Raw genomic sequence first — 20783 nt, 5'->3', positions numbered from 1 at the left:
AGAAGACACTGAAAACCTACCAAGAATAGAGGGGAACCAAGAAGACAATGTTAGCGAGCAACTTGGGGAAATTAATATTAGTAAAGAAATGGTTTTAGGTAAATTGTCAGGTCTTAAAACTGATAAATCCCCTGGACCTGATGGCCTACATCCTGGGGTTTTAAAAGAGGTGGCTACTGAGATAGTGGATGGCTTGTCTTTGATCTTCCAAAATTCTCTGGATTCTGGAACGGTTCCCATTGATTGGAAGATTGCAAACATAACACCACTATTTAAGAAGGGTGGGAGAGAAAAGATGGGGAACTATAGACCAGTTAGTCTGACATCAGTGGTAGGGAAAATTCTTGAGTCCTTAATTAAGGATGTCGTTATGGGATTCCTGGAAGACCATAACAAGATTAGGCAGAGTCAACATGGCTTTACAAAAGGGAAGTCATGCTTAACTAATCTTTTAGAGTTTTTTGAAGATGTATCTAGCAGGTTAGATAGGGGGGAACCAGTAGATGTAGTATATTTAGATTTTAAGAAGGCATTTGACAAAGTGCCACACAAAAGGCTATTGCACAAGGTTAAGGCCCACAGGATTAATGGGAACATATTAGCATGGATTGAAGAGTGGCTAACGGGTAGAAAACAGAGAGTAGGGATAAACGGGTCATTCTCGAATTGGCAGGATGTGACTAGTGGAGTGCCACAAGGATCAGTGCTTGGGCCTCAGCTATTTACAATTTACATCAATGATCTAGACGAGGACATTGAATGTAACGTATCTAAATTTGCGGATGACACTAAACTAGGTGGGAGAGTAAGCTCTGAGGATGATGCAAAAAGATTGCAACGGGATATAGATAGACTAGGGGAGTGGGCGAGTAGGTGGCAGATGGAATTTAATGTGGGGAAGTGTGAAGTTATTCACTTAGGTAGCAAAAATAGAAAAACAGATTATTTTCTAGAGGGGGAGAGATTAGATAGTGTTAGTGTTCAGAGGGATTTGGGTGTCCTTGTACACCAGTCTCAAAAAGTTAGTTTGCAGGTGCAGCAAGCAACTAAGAAGGCGAACGGCATGTTAGCGTTCATTGCAAAAGGTTTAGAGTACAAGAGTAGGGAAGTCTTGCTGCAACTGTATAGGGCCTTGGTGAGACCGCACCTAGAGTACTGTGTGCAGTTTTGGTCTCCTTATTTAAAAAAGGACATACTTGCCCTAGAGGGGGTGCAGCGTAGATTCACTCGGTTAGTTCCTGGAATGAGGGGACTGACCTATGAGGATAGGCTGAATAAACTAGGGATATATTCTCTAGAGTACAGAAGAATTAGGGGAGATCTTATTGAAACATATAAGATTCTTAAAGGGCTGCATAAAGAAGACACAGAGGGTCTGTTTCCCCTGGTAGGAGAATCTATAACCAGGGGTCACAGTCTTAAAATTAAGGGTCAGCCTTTTAGAACAGAGTTGAGGAAACATTTCTTCACTCAGAGGATAGTAAATGTATGGAATTCACTACCCCAGAAGGCTGTAGATGCTCAGTCCTTGAGCATTTTCAAGGCTGAGACTGATATTTTTTTAAAAAATAGAGGGATTAGGGGATATGGGGATAGGGCAGGTAATTAGAGTTAGGTCAGAAGATCAGCTATGATCTTATCGAATGGCGGGGCAGGCTCGAGGGGCCGAATGGTCTACTCCTGCTCCTAATTCTTATGTTCTTAGACAGGGGAGAAATGCAAAGTAGACAAAGGCCCTTTTGGAGTGCATGTGCATAAATGCTCGGAGTGTGACAAATAAGGTCGGTGAACTGCAGGCGCAAATTGCCACATGGAATTATGATGCAGTGGCAATAACAGAGATCTGGCTCAAACAAGTGCAGGAATGGGAGCTTAACGTTCCTGGCTACAACGTATTCATGATGGATAGGGAAGGAAAAAGAGGAGGCGGTTAGAGTTGAGAAGCAGAAAAGGAGCTGTTATGCTGCTGGGGATATACTATAGACCACCAAATAATGGGAAGGAGATAGAGGAGCAATTTGGTCATGAAACCTATTTAGCCATTTTATTATATTATAACAAACACTTCTTTTCAATCTGATTTCTCTGTTCTCTGCCACAAGCCTTACTACACATGTTTCTATTTATCTTAATGTATTTTTTGCATCAGAAATAGTTCCTAAAACTATAAAATGTTTCAAAAATGCTTTACAGTTAATTCTTGTCAAGGGCAGTAACAGTGTATTAATAATAATAGTAATAATAATCTCTGCATTTGATAGTGAATTACCACATCGTCGAGACGTCTCCAAACGCTTCACAACATATGTTGTAAAGTGGATTGACTGCATATTTTGTGGGTGAATTTGTATTTGTAGGCGACTGCTTTAATGCAGCTCAATTGATTCTCCGTTGCAGGGCAGTGCATTGCGCATTATTATTATGTTAATAATAATAATCCTTACATTTGATAAAGCATCTTTCACATCAGGAGGACATCTCAAAGTGCTTCACTGTAAACTTTAGTGACTGTGTATTGTATAGGCGAACATGCTACAAGGGGAATGTGTATATTCTCACAATGTCAAGAAACATGGATGATGTTAATGGTTGGCGGGGCTGCAGAAGATGGACAGATTGATTCATATTAGAATAATATTTTCAATTACATGGTAACCAGTCAGAAAATTGGTTGCCACGTTTTCCTACAAAATACACAGTCACTACACTTTACAGTAAATCCTGTGAAGCGCTTTGAGATGTCCACCCAATGTGAAAGGCGCTAATTTAAATACAAGAAATATTATTATTCACTTTCAGTTTGTGTCCCTTTGGAACCAAAAAGTATCCTTTGATACATTGATGCAATGATGGGAGGGTTTTTTGTCAGGCGTGACTGATAAATACAAATAAGACCTAGAAGATCGTGTCAATTCTCTAAATTTGAATTACTGCTCTGTTGCTCCAGTGAAACCTAAACTTTTGACCTCTGGGTGAAACAACATTGTGCAATGCCTGCCTTTGATTCTTATGTAAACTATAGCTGTAAACGCTTGGTTAAGAAAGAGCCTTCAGGGAGCTGGAGAAAGGAGAGAGGTGGAAGGGAGAAGAAAAACAAGTACCTCCTGCTTCAGAACTGCTGGGGTGTGATCCGACCTTGAGCTTTTCACTAAAAGTTTAAACAGAAACACAAAATTAATCGCCTGAATTTCATTTTGTAGGGATCAAATCAATTATTAACAATGGGGTGAGAAGATGACGGAAATAGTGCACTGGCTTGTTTGCATATGTGCAGCCAAAGCCACTATCGCATCTCGCTATAAGATGGGATGGGGTTTTATGGATCTCTTAACAAGACAAGGCTGCATTGTCTCTATCCATCTCCCAGTTTAAACATCCAAACCGATTCTGCCTTTACTCAGGTTTAAAAGTTTGGAGATGCCATTATTTGCCCAACAGCCACTGGAATGTGTGTGACAGAGAATGCTCAACAGCTGGTGCAACCGGCATTCGATCAAAACCACTTGAATGAAGTCAGCGGGGGTCAGCCATTGACTGAGGCATTGAGACATTTTCAGGGCAGGAGAATGTACCCCCATCATGAATTAATTTTCATCCCCATTTCTTCTCAACCGATCAATGTAATTCCAATCGCATGCAGTAGTTCAGAATTAAACAGAGATACCGTCATGATCTCAAAGAGCTCAGGGAGAATTTTCTATGAATTAGCTTAAGGAATGACGTGAAAGCAAATCTCACGTCTTACCTGGGAATTTCTTTGGTACCGTTGCCGTTGCCTCCCTTGAACAGTGCAGACTGAACCAGGCCGGTCAAGCTGGCAATCTGCTTCTCCATAGCTATCATCCGTGCTCTAAATGGGGAAAAACATATTTAATCATGTACTGAAGTGTACGCAATACATGGTCCATTAAAACCAGTCAACACTATAGACCTGTCCAGTCATGGCCAACCTGTGGCCTGCAGGCTGGAAATGCTCCCCCCCACCACCGCACCCACCACCACCAAACATTTCCGCAATTCTAGGTAAATCTGTGTTTGATCAGCAGTGCAAATTAGCTGCTATGTTTGCCTATAAAATAGAGTAACCACACTATACAGGAATTCCTGGGAAGCATTTTGAATTGACCTCCTGATGAGAAAGGACTATATCAAATGTAAGGATTATTTTTATTTTTTATCTAACATTTAAACATTTCAATTGATTCAACTTCTACAGCCCTCTGGGGAAATGTATTTCATTTTTACACAAACAGTCTGTTCTAAAATCTTCATGTTCAATTATAAAAAAAAGTTCAACTTAAACGTCAACATATCCGTACTAAACCAATTTGGACCATGTTTTAGTGAGCAGTGTCAGGGTAATGAGGATGCATCCTCTCAGATTCACTTAACATTTGAAACTATGCTTTGCCCACAAAATATTAAGTCAATTCACTTTACAGTATATTCTGTGAAGTGCTTTGAGACGTCTCGAAGACGTGATAAGGCGCTATATCAGATGCAAAGATTATTATTACATTATTATATTATAACTAACACAGCTCCACCTGNAAAAATATTAAATACACATCTTCCATAAGATCATCTCTTGGTGTCAAATGTAACAGCAGAAGGGGGAAGTTTACAACATTTTATATGATCACACTGAATCCAGTTAAAATTGAATCCCCCCACCCCAGCTAGTGGTAACTATTGAATACTTTTGACCATATTTTTGGTCAGTTTTCACTGATAATACATTCTGCATTTTATCACCCTTTGTGCCTTAGTGACTGATGCACCCCATTCTATGACCAGATTGTTGGTCAAGACACCCAGAGATGCTCCCTTCTCTTTTAAATAATGCTATGGGATTTTTAAATGTCCAACTGAACAGGCAGACAGTACCTCGGTTTAAGGTCTTACCTGAGTGCGGAGCCTTTAGCACTGTGGAGGCTCTCTCAGCATTGTATTGCAGTGTCAACCTAGACTATGAGCTCGAAGTCCCAATCTAGGACTTGTGAACCCACAATCTTCTTACTCAGAGCAAGAGTACTACCAACTGAGCCAGGCTGACATTAATATTTATGATGCAGCAGAATGCTTGGAGCCACACTATGAGTGCACTAACCGCAACAACATCAACAAAATTACATTTATGGAGCGCCTTTCATGTTAGGAGGACGTCCCAAGGCACTGGACAGTCAGGGGTCAGAACTCGAGCATGGGGGAGGGGTGGGGTAGGGGTGAGGGAAGGCAGAGAGTGACCGAAGACAAAAACGAAGAGGAGGGTCTTGAGACCGGCCTTGAAGGAGGCAAGCGAGGAAGCGAGGTGAAGGCACTGTGGGATGGAGTTGCAGAGTGTGGGGGCAGAGAAGCTGAAATCCCGGCCACCGATGGTAGGGCGGGTCGGGCAGGAGACATGCAGCAGACTGGAGCCCGCTGAACGGAGGGAGCGGGCAGATTGGTAGGGAGTCAGCAGGTCAGAGAGGTAGGAGGGGGCAAGGCCATGGATGGCCTTGAAAGTGAAGACGAGGATCTTGAATCCAACCACTGAGCTACAGGACTCCAAATGATCAACAAGCAACCTGATCTAAGAGAAATGTCTTGTTTCTCCCCATCTCTCCCTCCTCCCTCTCACCCGCCATCACGTCCATGAAACCCACCACCTGCTGCCTCGACCCCCTCCCCACCAATGTACTGGTCACACAGCTCCCCCTCCTATGCCCACTACTGGCTGACATCATCAACCAGTCCCTCTCCTCCAGATCAGTCCCTGCCCCCCTCAAAACTGCTGTTATCACCCCACTCCTGACAAAACCCTCCCTAGATCCCTCAAACCCCAGCCATTACCACCCCATTTCTAAGCTGCCCTTCGTTTCAAAAGCTCTAGAACGGGTTGTGGCCAACCAATTTCGCGCACACCTCTCCTCCCACTCCCTCTTCAAACCCCTCCAGTCCGGCTTCTGCCCTGCCCACAGTACAGAGACTGTGCTTGTGAAAGTCACAAACGACATCCTCTCCATCCGTGACCAGGGCTCCCTCTGCCTCCTTGTCCTCCTGGACCTCTCTGCCGCGACACAGTCGATCACGCCACCCTCCTCCACCGCCTTTCCTCCGTCATCCACCTCAGTGGGACCGCACTCGCCTGGTTCGAGACCTACCTTACAAACCGCCAGCAGTACATCTGCATAAACGGCTTTTCTTCCCGCTCTCACCCGATCACCTGTGGGGTACCCCAGGGATCCACCCTTGGCCCCCTCCTCTTTCTGATCTATATGTTCCCTCTTGGGGATATTATCTGCAGACATGGGGTACATTTCCACATGTATGCAGATGACACCAAACTCTACTTTTCCACCTCTCTTTGTGACCCCCAGTCCCTTGATGTCTTGTCAGTCTGCCTGTCAGACCTCAGGGGCTGGATGAGCGCAAACTTCCTTCAGCTGAACGCTGACAAGACGGAAGCCATACTCTTTCGCTCTCGTCAACGTCTAAAATCTCATGGTTCTCACCTCCTCCACCTACCCGACCTCCCCCTAAAACTCTCCAAGCCTGTATGCAACCTAGGCGTCAGGTTCGACCCCCAATTATCCTTCCTCCCCCACATCCGGTCCCTTACCATCACCGCCTTTTTCCACCTTCGTCACATCGTCCGTCTCCGCCAATATCTCTCTCCAAAAGCCGCTGAAACCTGGTCCATGCCTTTGTCACCTCTCGGCTGGACGACTCCAATTCCCTCCTCGCCCGTCTCCCATCCACTACCATCCATAAAATCCAACTCATTCAGAACTCTGCTGCCCGCATTCTCACCCGCACGATACTCCGCTCCCCGATTACCCCAGTCCTTGCCAGACTGCACTGCCTGAGAGGATCGACTTCAAGATCCTCACCCTCATATTCAAGTCCCTGCACTCCTCTGCACTCCACTACCTCTCTGACCTCCTCTCCTCAAAACAGCACCCGTTGCCATTGTTCCTCCGGGTCTGGCCTCCTCCTTGTCCCCCGAGTCCTCCGCTCCACCCTCGGCGGCCGTGCCTTCAGCCACTATGCCCGAGGCTCTGGAACTGCCTTTCTCACTCCCTTCGTCTCGCTCCCTACCTTCCCATTTTCAGGTCTCTGCTGAAGACCTTTCTTTTCGACCACGTCTTTGGTCACCTTCACCCCCCTCCCCCTGACTCGGTTCCGGGATCCGAAATTGTAAAGCGCTCTCAGACGCCATCTGGGCGCTACATAAATTGAAGTTGTTGTTGTTGTTCCACTTATTCACATTTATCTATTAACTAAGAATTAGTGGTTTCTCTATTAGAATTCAAACAAATGGGCAGACTTGGAGAACTTGCTGATCTGGATGCTTGAATCGTCTCAGGACTTGTAAAGAAGGCAGTAAATTCAGTACGAATCTACGAAAACACTATTTCAGTGAGCGAATAGTGGAACAAGCTCCCAAGGGAGACGGTTGAAGTAGGAAGTGTTGATTCCTTCAAACGCAGATTAGATAGTTTTCTTCTGAGAAATAACATTATGGGGTACAGTGGGTAGTTTGGGACATATGTACATGCGACCACCAGGAAGGTGGAAGGCGAGCTAGATGGACCTTGGTCTTTATGTCGTCCAGCATTTTCTATGTTGTTATGTAGGACCTGCCCCCGTTTGTACTGTTTGTGAAATCTAGAGATGTCACTCAGGATAATATGGAACTGTTAAGAGAAAACAGTGTTTCTGAACTCACATCTTCATGACTGCCAATGCATGGGAAAAGCTCTTCTTCTTTAAGGTTCTGATTCAAGTTGGCTTTTTCCCCATGTGTGAGAGCTCATACAGTATTTTGTATAATCTTTGCATTCAACCCAACACCTTTTAACAACAACTTGCATTACAGCCCCCTTCACGCAGGGTGGAGTCCTGGAGGACTTGAAAATGGCAGAGTCTGACACTGAGCCAGGGGGAGAGGGAGATGACCATCAACACTATCAAAAAGGAAGGTTTTTAGGCGGGATTTGAAAATGGGGAGGGAGGGGGCAAGGTGGAGGGATTGAGGGGGAGAATTCCAGATTTTTGGGGCGTAGTGGCTGAAGCCATGGCCATCGATGGTGGAGCGGAGGAGACTAGGACAGACAGGAGGCCGGAGCCAGTCGAGCACAAGCAGCAATCGGTGGAGTGCGGGGTAAACAGATCGGATAGATAGGGAGGTATTAGCGCATGAAAGGATTTGAAAAAACGTGAGAGGATCCTGAAATTGATCCGTTTGGTAATTGGGAGCCAGTGGAGCCTGATAAGGGCTGGTGTGATGGGGGTACGGAGTTTTGTGCGGGTAAGTTTCCGGGCGGCGGAGTTTTTAACTCATTGAATTTTGTGTCTGGTGATGCTGGGGAGACCAGTGAGGAATAGCCAGGAAGTAATTAAAGCTTGGATGGGTGCATTGGTTGTGAGGTATGGAGGGAGGAAGGCAATATGACGGAGGAGGAAAAAAGTGGTCCTGGTCAGAAAACGGATGTGTGGTAGAAAGGAAAGCCAGGGATCGAACCTGACGCCTAAGTTGAGCACGGGTTCGGAGAGTCTGAGGAAGACCTAGGGAAACTGAGGAGTTCAGATCCGCAGGAGAGAAGATGTTGACGGGAGTCAAAGAGTATGGCTTGCGCCTTGCAAACATTCAGTTGCAGGAAATTTGCACCCATCAAACAAGCTGACAGGTGACCGGGCGGGGGCGGGAGGAAAAAACATTTGCCAAGATGTATTGTTGGTGGTTTGTTAAGTAGGTCTCGAAACATGGGAGTACAGTCCCACTAAGGTGGATGAGGGAGGAGAGGTGGTGGAGGAGAATGGTGTGATCGTTTTTCATGCTGGAACACTTTAAAGCGCTTCACAAGATTTACTGCAAAGTGTAGTGACTGTATTTTGTAGGCAACTCAACGATCAATTTATGCACAGCAAAGTCCCACAAAGAGCCATGTAGCCATGGGGGAGGGGGAAATAATATTTCAGCAAAAGCTATCCCATCTACAACAGTTGTCAATACATTATATATGTTCACAAAACATACACACATTCCAGCAAAGGTCACACTGGTCAGTAATCAGAAATGGCAATCCTAGCTAATTATTCCCCTCCCAACCAGCAGAACTGAAACAGCTTCTAGTGAGCCTAAAGTTGTTAAGGTTAGGATTTAACCGCATTTTTGGGTCCATGTGGTAATTATCACCAGCAGTAATATAACCAGTGATAATTACAACATTAAATGTCAATCCCTTAACCTTTCTAATCCCAGTGCCATCTTTCAATTCATCAACAAACATTCGTAAAATGCAGCCTGGGACTGGAGAACCCCATCACAACGGGCCTCACTCTAATGCGAGCTCTGTTATAACACAGGCTCTGCTATAATGCGGGCCCTGCTATAATGCAGTCACGATTTGGAGCTCAACAGAGCGGTGCACAATGCTGGAGCAGCAGGTCAGATAGCATTCATCGCGCAATGAGGAAGTGACGTGTGACTGGTGATGTCGCAATATAGAGGTGATGTGACCAGTCGTCTGGCTGGTGCCATCACAATGCGGACATGCTCACTGGAGGCCACTCTGTTATAAGGCAAGTTGGAATCTTGGGGGCCTTATGATAAGGTCATCCTGCACTCGATAAACTTTACTTATGAGCGTTTGACCAGAAACCTTCAGGGAATGAGTGATAATCATACCACGATTCCTTTCCTTCTCCGCCGCTAATAATTGACTTCTCTTCATTGTGTAAATGCTTTTAAGATTTCACCTTTCAATATCCACTGCCTGATATTCATTCATATTGAAATGCAGCTGCCACTCCTTGGGCTACTTAAGTAATTGATCCAGATCTTTTTGCATGCTATGTATCCTCCTTCCGTTATTCATCTTGCTTGGCGTCATCGGCAAATGTTCTCATTGCACAAATAACGTATTTCTAAATCATTCAGGAATAGTATTAACGCCCTGAGCCCTTTGAAACTCCACAAGTTATTGTCTCCTGAAGGAGTTTTTCCCAATGGTCATCACCAGTCTTCTGCTAAGAATAACAATAGATTTATAAAGCTTTACCCATTCTATATCCATATTCACCTCTTCCGATAGCATCAATTCTCTTCAGAAAAGTACTGCCAGCAACTCTTATAAGGCTCTCAAGCATTTTCTCCACCTTACATTATTCATCTAAATACTCCAGACTCACTATAACTAGATAATATTCACTCTGCTTAGCCCTCAGTGTTTATGCAGCTCCTAAAAATACTGTATTATCCCAAGAGTGAAGAATGTTCTTTGTTCTGTATGATCTCATTGTTCCAAAATACCCATTCGACCATCTTCCCATGATCAAGCTGCTGTTTTGGTATCTCTATGGGTTGCCTCCAGGACATTCTCTTTTCAAGCTTTAAGAGCCGTAGCTTATCCAGTCATTGTTCACAGTTCATACCTGTAACTCGAGGATCAGCCCACTGCCCTCCTCTACACTGCCTCTGGGACTGCCTCATGTCGCAGTGACCAGAACTGTACACAGTTCTTTAAGAGGTACTTACAACAAAGCCTTTAATGGCATAGGCACAATGAATTGTATGACATTTTGTGCGGAAAAATTCTACAATTGCATGAACAAGTCAGACTAAAAGGGATGGGCAAAGTGTAAATCACTGCAGAAATCAAAGCAGACCCACCTACTTCAATGTAATCATAATTGTGCTGTACAGGAATGAAAGCCTCTCGACTGTGATGGAGATGTGTCTGAACTCTGCTCATGTTTGTGGAAAAAGAAAGATTGTTTAACTGGAAAACTGATTTCATGATCAGAATCGGGCAAACGGGACGGGTTACAGAGATAAGAACAGACAGCCAATGCTCTAAACTCTTCAGATCATTTTCATGGAACAAGATTATTGTTTTGTCTAGAAGTGTAGATGATACATGCTAGAGAGGAGGCAAAATTCAATTGAAAGGTTGTAGTAAATGCACTCTTACCAAGGGCAGGTACTGAATTTAAAAAGATAATTTGAAATCAATTTTTAAAAGTTTTTTTTTTACTGTTCCCTCCCAATTTCAGGACTTCCTTTCTCCACCATACATTGTACATCTAAATACTCCAGACTCACTATAACTAGATAATATTCACTCTGCTCAGCCCTCAGTGTTTATGCACCTCTTAAAAATACTGTATTATCCCAAGAGAGTGAATCATCACTGCAATCATAGGAGAAAGCAGTGGCAGCCAGGAGTTCTCCCAACAGCTCAGCAACAAACGAACTGGCCGGTGCAGCACGTGAGTCATACAGATGATAATAATAATCCTTGCATTTGATATAGCATCTCAGCATGTCATTGAGATGTCTCAAAGTGCTTCACAGAATACACTGTAAAGTAAATTAACTGTATACTTTATGGGTGAAACACGGCAGCCATTTGCGCACAACAGTGTCCCACAAACAGCCGTGGATTGAGTGACCAAATTAGTATCGCTCCGCCAAATGGCTAACAACAGCAACTACAACAACTTGCATTTATATAGCGCCCCTCATGCAAGGTAACGTCCATCCCAGAGCGCTTAACAACTATGTTCCTATTTACTGCCAGGTAAACAGAAGTGTGAGGAGGTGGGAAATTTGCCTAATTCAGGAAGGTCAGCCAGCTTTCTCCCCACAATTGCTATGTAGTGACCCTGCTGGAAACTGTGAGTGTCCACACTGCGCAGGGTGAGCTGCGATTTCAAAACACCCATCAACACTCTTGGATCATTGTGAAGAATGAGCACTTGGGCAACAGGGCAGTCATAAGCACCCGAGCAAGAGGCCTTGGAGTCTCATTTCTGGTATTTCAAAGAAATCCTTTAGAATTTCTAACTAGATTATGGCTCGGATTCCTTCTTTAGAATCTCGTTAAGCAATAACGCAAATTAGATCTCGCTTCTTTCTGTCCCACAAACATTCATTAAGTGAATGACGAATTTTATCTGGGGGAATATTGACCAGGACACAGGGAGAAGCTCCGTTCTAGTTTTGAAGAGTTCTTTGAGATTTTGAACGTCCACCTGAACAAGCAGACGAGACCTCAATTTAACGTCTTATCTGTTGGATAGCAACTCCAGTAATGCAGTGCTCACCTAGAACCGTACTGGATTATTAGTCTGTCCTAAGGTCCTAAATTATGCAGTTATGGGACATTCCATAAGGAGAACACTGTGATAGAAAATCATTGTATTTTATAAAAAGATCTATTTATACCAACTGAACAGAATAAAGGACTTTGTTTACCACTGATTAAAATGAGGTAGTCGATGATTCATGAAATGTTGAGAGGATTTGTTTAAATGAACAAGCATTAAAATACTTTACTGCCAACTTACTGTCTGTAAGAATCACACACAAAATATAAATTGCTCTCATTATTGTTACATCTCTGACAAAACAAACCTTCACAAGAATGAAGAGAGTGGAACTTTTACAAGTTCATACATTTAAATAGGGTGTGCACACAAACCCGAGTGTAGATAACTGCAGACACCAGAGTTGGTTTATAAAGAGTGTGTTGGAGAGTTTGTGCTGATTGACTTGCACCATTCGAGGATTCTTTAAAGACATGAGGCTTGCTGATAGATTTTGTCATGGAAAGCTTGAGTGAGAACAAAATGCAAACTTTATAGGCATCTTTCTCCGTCAGCTGGACCAATACAGTTACATTCACAGATGTTAAAACCAAAGTTTGAATTACTCAATTACAGATGAGCCTAAGTTCCCTCTGAACGGAATATGGGTAAGATAGAAACCATCCTCCTCGGCTCTGTCCAATACCTCCACTCTTCCGACTCTGACCTCCTCAACCTTCCCTGGTCTCTCTTTTAAAAGTCTGAACGGGTGAGCAATCCTGGCATCCAGACTGATCCTCATCTTTCCTTTCTCCCTCGAAATGCCCCTCGCTGTCTCCAGTGCACTGCGTTTCACAGCCACTCTTTTTATTTGTCATTGCCCTTCCCTTCTACTAAAACAAAAATTGCTTCAGTGAAATATTACTGTATCACATAGACAGTACAGTGTAGCTTGTTGGGTTGATGAGAGATCTGAATGTGTATTTTTCTAGCACTGCAAAACAAGTCACACGTAAATGTTGGTCATGCAAATGTGAGATTCAGTTCAACATCTGTTTATTCTTTCATCACTCCTATTGAAATGCACTGATTCATGCATTCTTCATGTGTACGTCTAGTTAGGAAATGTCAGTGGTAAGGGTGGGAAAGTCTAACAGCTGAGTCTCCACACGTCCACTTTCCAAGCAGATAGCATTGGGAAGCAGGAACCCTGCCTGACTTTTTTTTCTTTCCTGGCCCCTCATATATTATATTGGCTGGGAAGTAACAGCACGGGACACCACAGATCGCTTCTTTTGCTCTATAGTATTAGCTAACTCAAAAGCCATGCTAAGTAGCCTACCTGTCTGCCTACTCTCCCAACCAGATAAACTCAAGCATCTGGAAATATCTCATAGGAACAGGAGTTTGCCATTCAGCCCCTCGAGCCAGTTCCACCATTCTAATAGATCATGGCTAATCTGTACCTCAACTCCAATTCCCACCTTTGCCCTGTATCCCTTGATACCCTGACCTAATAAAAATCTACCCACCTAGGTTTGGAAAATTTTAATTGATCCAGCATCCACGTCCTCTTGGGAGAGAGTTCCAGATTTCCACTACCTTTTGCGTAAAACAGTGTTTCCTGATTTCAATCCTAAGTGGCCTCACTCTAATTTTAAGTCTACGCCCCCTTGTATTATCCCACTTGTAAAATAAAGAGATCTGAAAAGATTTTGCTGTAAGCAAAGCTCTGGGTAGGGGTTTTCATCTCCTGAGTCATTTCCTCCCCTTTGGGAGATGAAGGTGCAATGAAATTGATAAGTTGTCTGGTGGATATTACGCATCAGACACACAGTGGGGAGCAATAATTTACTGAAAAACCACAGAGAAACGTCAGCCATCTAACCGTGGGTGGGGGGGGGGGGGGGGGGGGAGGGAGAAAGAAAGAAAGTGATGTGCTGTTTGAAACCAAAGTTGTGTAAAAGCAATTTACATTCGTAGTTATACATTGGAATAACTCTTTATATTTTTAGCCACGTAGATCATTAAAGTTATTCAATGCTCTGGGATGTTGGGCTGAATTGCACGGGATCATTCAAAATCTGTTCAACTTAGTGATGTTAATGGAAGAATGATAATCTTGTGTGGGGTCAGGGGGAGGGCAAGACTGATACCCAGGGCCATGTTAGGGAAGACAACTTACAATACAGGAAGGAGACTAGGTGACAGAATGCACTTCGGAGGGCAATATAAAAATGCAAGTTGTTGTTGTTGCCGTTGTTGATTGAGCAAGAATGAGGGAGACAGTAACAGAACAAAGTCAATGAAAACAGACTCAAGCGATTGGGAATGAGTGGTAAGCAGGACAGAGTTAAAATGGGAGAGGCTGGGAAAACGCTCTCGCACCATAAGGCAGTAGCATTCTGCAGTGTTCTGGAGGCATCTGGGACTCAATTCAAAGTGTATGCACTGAACTGGTAAAGTAATGGCTGAACTAGCAGTAGTCTAATCACTGAGTTAGCTGTGGTATAAAATGTCGCAATCTCACATTTTCCTTGTGGTCATTTTTGTGTTGAATAGATAAAGGTGCAGCTGTAAGAATGCAATGTTGCCGGGGCATGAACCTAAAACCACTAATGTAAAGTGAGCACCTTATACAGGCAAATCTATCACTCACCCAATTTATTCCATCCTTCTAAAATTTTTGACAGTTACATCATTGAAAAATTATTTGATGCTCAGTAAAAAAAGAACACTTCCCATTTCAGCCAATTCAGTAAACTCATCAAGTTATTCCAGGCTCCGAAGCCAAGTCTGTTTTGTAGGAAGTCAAATTTTTACTTTAAAACAAACAGGCAACTTCACCATCTGTTTCACATAATATATGCTTGTATTCGACCTTTAAAACTCTGCTGTGTTTTAACAAAGAGAAACAATCTGCACCATATGCTTCAAAAATGCAGTTATATATTTTTTAGCAGCAACTATGTAGAAATGTGACCAATGTATCTAGTTACATTTGGGATTTAGAACTCCGGTGGTTCTCTCGTTTCGAACATCACATCCTTTATTTTATTCATTGCTCTGGTATTATGAAGTTTGAAATGTTGATTGCAAAACTGGCTTTTACTTCTAAGTTAAAACTGCAGATTACCGCTGAGTAAATCCAAAATTCATTGTAATAATAACAATATTCTTTGCATTTGATATAGTTAGTCAGTGCCTTTCACTTTGGGAGGACTGCAGTGACTATGTATTTTGTCCACATCGAGACATTGAACTCATGAAGTTCAATGTTGAAGTCTAGGCTGACACTCTAATACGGTGCTGGGGGGAGTCCTGTCCAACAATCCCCTAGAAAATTCATCACTTGGTGGCTGTTTGAGGAACACTGCTAGACACAAAATTGGCTGCTGGATTCATTGTATTCACTCAGAAAACAGTCTGAACTGGATTCATTGTATTCACTCAGAAAACACACTCTGAACTACACTTCAGAGTAAATCCTGTGAAGTGCTTTGAGACATCATCCTCATGTGAAACGTACTGTATCAAATGTAAGGATTATTTATTGTAGCGAGGGAAAGGGAATTTAGAGAGTTAATTTTGAGCAGTTAGTGGCACCGCCCTGCAGGAGACACTTCAAGTGGACAAAGAATGGAAGCTAAAGTACAAAGAAGAGAAAAGGTACACCTCCCCCTCCAACTCGCCCCCATAATGTTTAAACAAATTATTGAGAATAACAATACCTCCACCCAAGAGGAGCACAGGTTATTGCCTACAACAACAAGAACAACAATTTGGACTTATATAGCCTTCACATGGGGTAACAAGTCTTGGAGCGCTGAACAACGGCATAGTTTCACAGCGAGCCACAGAGACCGTAAGCACCAAGAGTAAAGTCATGAAGTGTGATATGAATATGGGTGAAGAGGGGGTAAGGTGGAGGGATAGCGAAACCAATCAGTTCTGACAGGGAGCCAATGGAGCATGGGAAGGACTGGGATGATGAGGATGAAGGTGGAATTTGGTACAGTTAAGGATATGAGTGGTGGAGTTTTGAACCAATTCTGCACCCTTAGCTCCCCACTTGCCTAACCAAACATCTGGGACTGAGGCCAACTCTATTGCTTCAGCGCCAACTCAACTTCGGCAGAGCCTTGTCAGGAAAAATTTGGTCACTTAGACCACGACTGTTTGTGGGATATTGCTATGCGCAATTGGTCGCTGTGTTTCGTCCACAAAATATACAGTCAATTCACTTTACACTTTATTTCACTTTCAGACTCCTCGATCATGTGATAAGACACTATATGAAATGCAAGGTTTATTACTATAGTTCTCCTGGAAGTACTGTGCAATGCAAATACACAGCTCTCAGAACTTGCATCTGTCAACACTCGATTAAAAAAAGTCACAGTAAGATGTTTTTCTATCAAACGTAGATACAAGGGAGAGGAGTTTGAACACCCAAGGATAAGGTTACTGACGCCTAAATGTATAATGAAGTGGACTGTTGTGAAAGATTAGGGAAATCGATGATTTTTCATGTGTTTATAGAAATCCTGGTCGGAGCACAAAATCCCTTGGCAAACAACCATGTTTACTATAATTCAATTGCACAAAAAGGCACTGGGCTGGAGCAGGTTCTTGGAATGCAAAAGGAGCAAATTCAACTCTTGAAGCAATAAATGGGTGTTAGCCTTCACATGTCAGAACCATCGCTGTTTCTAATTGAGTGCACCCACTCCCAACCACAGGCTCGGTAACGCCTTACCTTGTCTCTGGGTCATTCGCTGCTGAAGATGCCACAAACCCCGACATTAGTTTCTCAGCTGAAAACGGAACAACATCGGAAATGGAAGGCGAGGGCGCATTGCTGCGGGATTTAGGGATTATTGTTTCCAGGAGCGCCGGTGGGCCGGAATCCTTGCGCATCAAACGCACAGGAGAAGATCTGTCAGGTTGAATGGTGTGAGCCATGTGGCTGTTTGCCCCATGCAGCTCCATCATTCTGACGTCAATCATCTTTTGAGGGGAGGGTGGTGGCGTTTTGGAGCCCACCGTTGGTATATAAGTGTCAGTATATTTCCTGGACTTCATTCTGTACATGGACTGTTCCATCATATCGCTCTGCACAGGGGAATTTGGGTACATGTTGCCAGGCCGGACCGATGGCCGATGAAAGGCGACGTGATCCGGGATGTCTCCGGGAATCCCAGAGTGAGGGGAGGCAATGCTCATCCTCCCGTCATGGAACATGTATGGATCGGCATACAGGCCTTCATTTCTGAACAGTGCAAGGTTCTTGTTGCTCAAATCCTCATCAGGCTTTACATCCCTCCTCTCCAGGATGGCACCAGGATGGCTTGGGGATATGGATCTTGACGGTGGCACACTGGAAAGTATGTCCCGAGGGACAGTGGCACTGCCTGGCATGGCTATGGCTCTCCCCCCATTGTACGGGATCCTGGAAGGAGAAGGCGGCATAGAGTGGGCTAAAGGTGGCGAATTTGGTGGCCCGTGTATAAAGGGGCCCGGACCCGGAACTTGATGACGAAAGGAATGAGGGGCGTCTTTTGTTGCGTACATCACCTCTCTTTGCATCTGGAACAAAAATAGGAATATTGTGTTAAACACGCACGTGTTACTTAGTTGAAGCAATACCCAGCTTTTCCCGTGAACAAGGACTGAAGATTGATTTTAGTGCTCATTATACAACAGTAGTCACACTGTTAAGGGCTGTTGCTGGTTTTACAGGAATTGTTGACTTTATGCCAGTAATTCTATCCAAATGTCCCGTTTTAACTCCGAAGGAAAGCCCCCGCACTCTTAATCAATGCTGCTTCCCAAAGGAATACAAATATGCTGTAGGTTCATGAAATGTTCAGAAAGAATTTCAAAATAATCCTTCTACATAAAAATACTCCAGAAAATCAGTGTAAATAGGGTCAGACATTCCATTGCTGTGAAAGCTAGCAATAAAATCCTAACTAAACGTCTGGAGAAATATAAACTGGTTGCTAGGCTTGTCCTGACGAGATAAGCAGGATCAAATAAATCTGGAATTAGTAACCTAATGGTATATTTTTCAATTTACTCCAATGTCAGTGACGCTTCCTTCCTGCCGCAAGGAGAGATGCTAACAGTAACCTGACAACCTATGGTTCAATTTTTTTAAAGCCAGAGAAACCAACCAAAATGCGCAGTAAGTAATGTCAGCTATTTTTCTGTGCTTCATTATAACACGGGGCCCAAGACAATGACAAAGACGATCATGGTCTAATGAAGGTTGCCTTGCAGTTTTCCAGCCTGACAGTTGTTGCTCCTCCATCTGAAGTATGATACTTTCACACAGACAGTCAGAACTGTGGCTGTAAATTACAGCAGGCTAATCTCACATACCTTTTAACAGCTACTTATACAGTAACAATTTATAGAAGTCAGTGGCAGTGGGGTTCTCAAGCAGAGGTGTGGTATATAGTTTCCGAAGAGATTGACAAAGACATCTGGGCACAGCAATTGCTCACACAGTGGGAAAGACCGTACTGGGTATACTACGCATTGTTCCCATCAGCACAGGAACCAACACTCTCCCAATTTAGGCTCAGATCATGTGAAACCACTAATGTAGTTAAAGACAGCATCGGCCGCTGTAGGAGTTCACAATCAATTTCATCAAACAGCTTGAGTTTGCAGTAAGCCTCTTCTTGTGATCATGCACACTGTGCCCTGGTATGCAGGGTCAGCAGATTTCTTATAGAATACACCAATTTCCTGAGGCATGAAGATTCGTCAAGCCAAGAGTTAACTAAGACCAATTTTACAGCTGTATGACCTAACCGGATTACTATCAACCAACATGTGGATAAGATGTTCACACCCATGGCTTTACTGACACCTGAGAGCTAATTTTTACTTATTCATTTCAATGTTGACGCAGATCTGCCTTTGGAGTTTGTTACAAAACTATAATGTAATTGAGAATAGATGATAATTAATGATAATCAAGTAATATATACTTGCACACGACACAGCACCTTATGTCAAAATGTATCAAAGTGCTTCAAACAATTAGTTAATTTGAACTGTAGTTATGTATGTAGGCAAAGCTGTAACTAATACGTAGTAGCAAGATCCCCTACACAGCAACCACAGAATATTAAAATGGTATAGGGCAGAAAGGCCATTTGGCCTACTGCAACTATGCTGGTGCTGTCTCTCTCTTTCTCTCCCCCGCCGCCATCCCCCCCACCCCACCTGAAGCTATCTACTCTAATCCTATTCCCCCGCTCTCACCTTTTAACATTTCTCAGACATTTAGCTAAATTCCATTTTATATACTGTTATGGGCATTGCATCAATAGCTATTTGTGGTGAGGAAATCCATACTCTAACCATCCTTTGAGATGAATGAGGAATAATTCTGTGTTTTGATGAAAACTCTACGTTCCTAGCACAAGAAACATTCTTGATCACATACTGCAATAGCTAGCAGCGGTTTTATTAGACACACCCAGTAGAGTTCTGTTTATGATCCCCGGGGCAGGCACTCCTCCGCTTTGGATTGCTCAGATATGACACATTAGATTAACTCAGAGGATGCAACAATACTGTGGGAATGATGTATATTGACCACAAGTTTCAGGGTGTGGTGGCCTGCATAATGGCAATCTCCCTGCCCGTAGATCCCAAGAGTCAGTAATACAGTACAGGCTGATACTCCATTGCAGTCCTGGAGAGAGCTGCATTGCCAGAGGTGTAGTCCTATGGATGAGGTGTTAAACCACAGTTCTGTATAGTAATAATAATAATAGTAATCACATGCAAAGGTTATTATAACTGAAATTCTCTTATAAGCTCTGGGCGCAAACCGTGTGATGTAATACAGGGTGGAGGTGTAATTCATGCAAATCAGGAGGATCTCAGCCTGAATCTTTCGTCCTTGCTGAGTTAGGTCAGTGAGGAAAAGGATGTAGCAATAAAAAATTGTCTGCCAGTGTGCCTGGGCCATTGGGAAATAGACATCAGCTCATGACTTTATTCACTATCCAGTACAGACCAATACTGCAACAGCAACAATTATACATTTATATAATGTCATGATGTCCCGAGTAGGGGTGGAAACCTGGGGGGAGAAGATGCCTGAAGGCATAATGAAAGAGGAAAACTTGAGGCGGACCTTAAAAGAACTGAGGGAAGGAGGGAGTCGGAGGGACTCCAGGATAGAGTTCCAGAGAATGGGGGCAGATAGGCTAATGGGATCGGCTTCCCTGATGGGTTGGGTAGGGCATGGCCCATGAAGCAAATCTCTACCCACCAACCTGCTTCATGGGGAGCAGGTAGGTTTATATGGTTTGAGAAGGTCGCAGAGCTAGGTACTAGTGGAAAGGGCACGATGAATGTTTGGTGAGGCCAGGACTGAATGTGGCTGGGTGCCTGCTGTGCTCATTATCCTCCCCTTGCCCGGGGAAGAATTTCTGCTGACAGTCATTGTCTGGGTTCACACAGGAAGAACGATCATTAAACAAGAAGTTCAAGCCATTTTAAATTAATGTTTTTTTTCAGATCAGCTGCAGTTGGTGCAATGATTTAATTAATTTCAGGATCGGAGCTTAGTAACAAATCAATACTGTTTGATTTATTTTGCACTTCTGGCATCGAATCAACATTGAATTGAGACTCATCTTCTTCTATCCTAATAAAATGACAATGTCTGTCTGCGC

At 43.5% G+C, this 20783-nt stretch overlaps 1 protein-coding gene across 8 annotated transcripts in view; it reads right to left on the bottom strand.

The window, feature by feature from the left end:
- si:ch211-207d6.2 (sickle tail protein) overlaps positions 1–20783 on the bottom strand; it is a 376663-nt gene that overhangs the window by 56372 nt on the left and 299508 nt on the right. For all 8 annotated transcript variants that reach the window (XM_042332375.1, XM_042332378.1, XM_042332376.1 and 5 more), the window contains 3 exons: positions 16835–17664; positions 3746–3850; positions 3102–3148 (listed from right to left, as the gene is read on the bottom strand). In XM_042332375.1, coding sequence (XP_042188309.1) covers positions 3102–3148; positions 3746–3850; positions 16835–17664 — 982 coding nt within the window. The remainder of the gene's footprint in view (positions 1–3101; positions 3149–3745; positions 3851–16834; positions 17665–20783) is intronic.

The sequence above is a fragment of the Callorhinchus milii genome, unplaced genomic scaffold, assembly GCF_018977255.1.
Source record: "Callorhinchus milii isolate IMCB2004 unplaced genomic scaffold, IMCB_Cmil_1.0 Scaffold2, whole genome shotgun sequence".
Classification (NCBI taxonomy): domain Eukaryota; kingdom Metazoa; phylum Chordata; class Chondrichthyes; order Chimaeriformes; family Callorhinchidae; genus Callorhinchus; species Callorhinchus milii.
The sequence above is the reverse complement of the archived record's forward strand: the minus strand, read 5'-3'. Positions and strand labels throughout refer to the sequence as shown.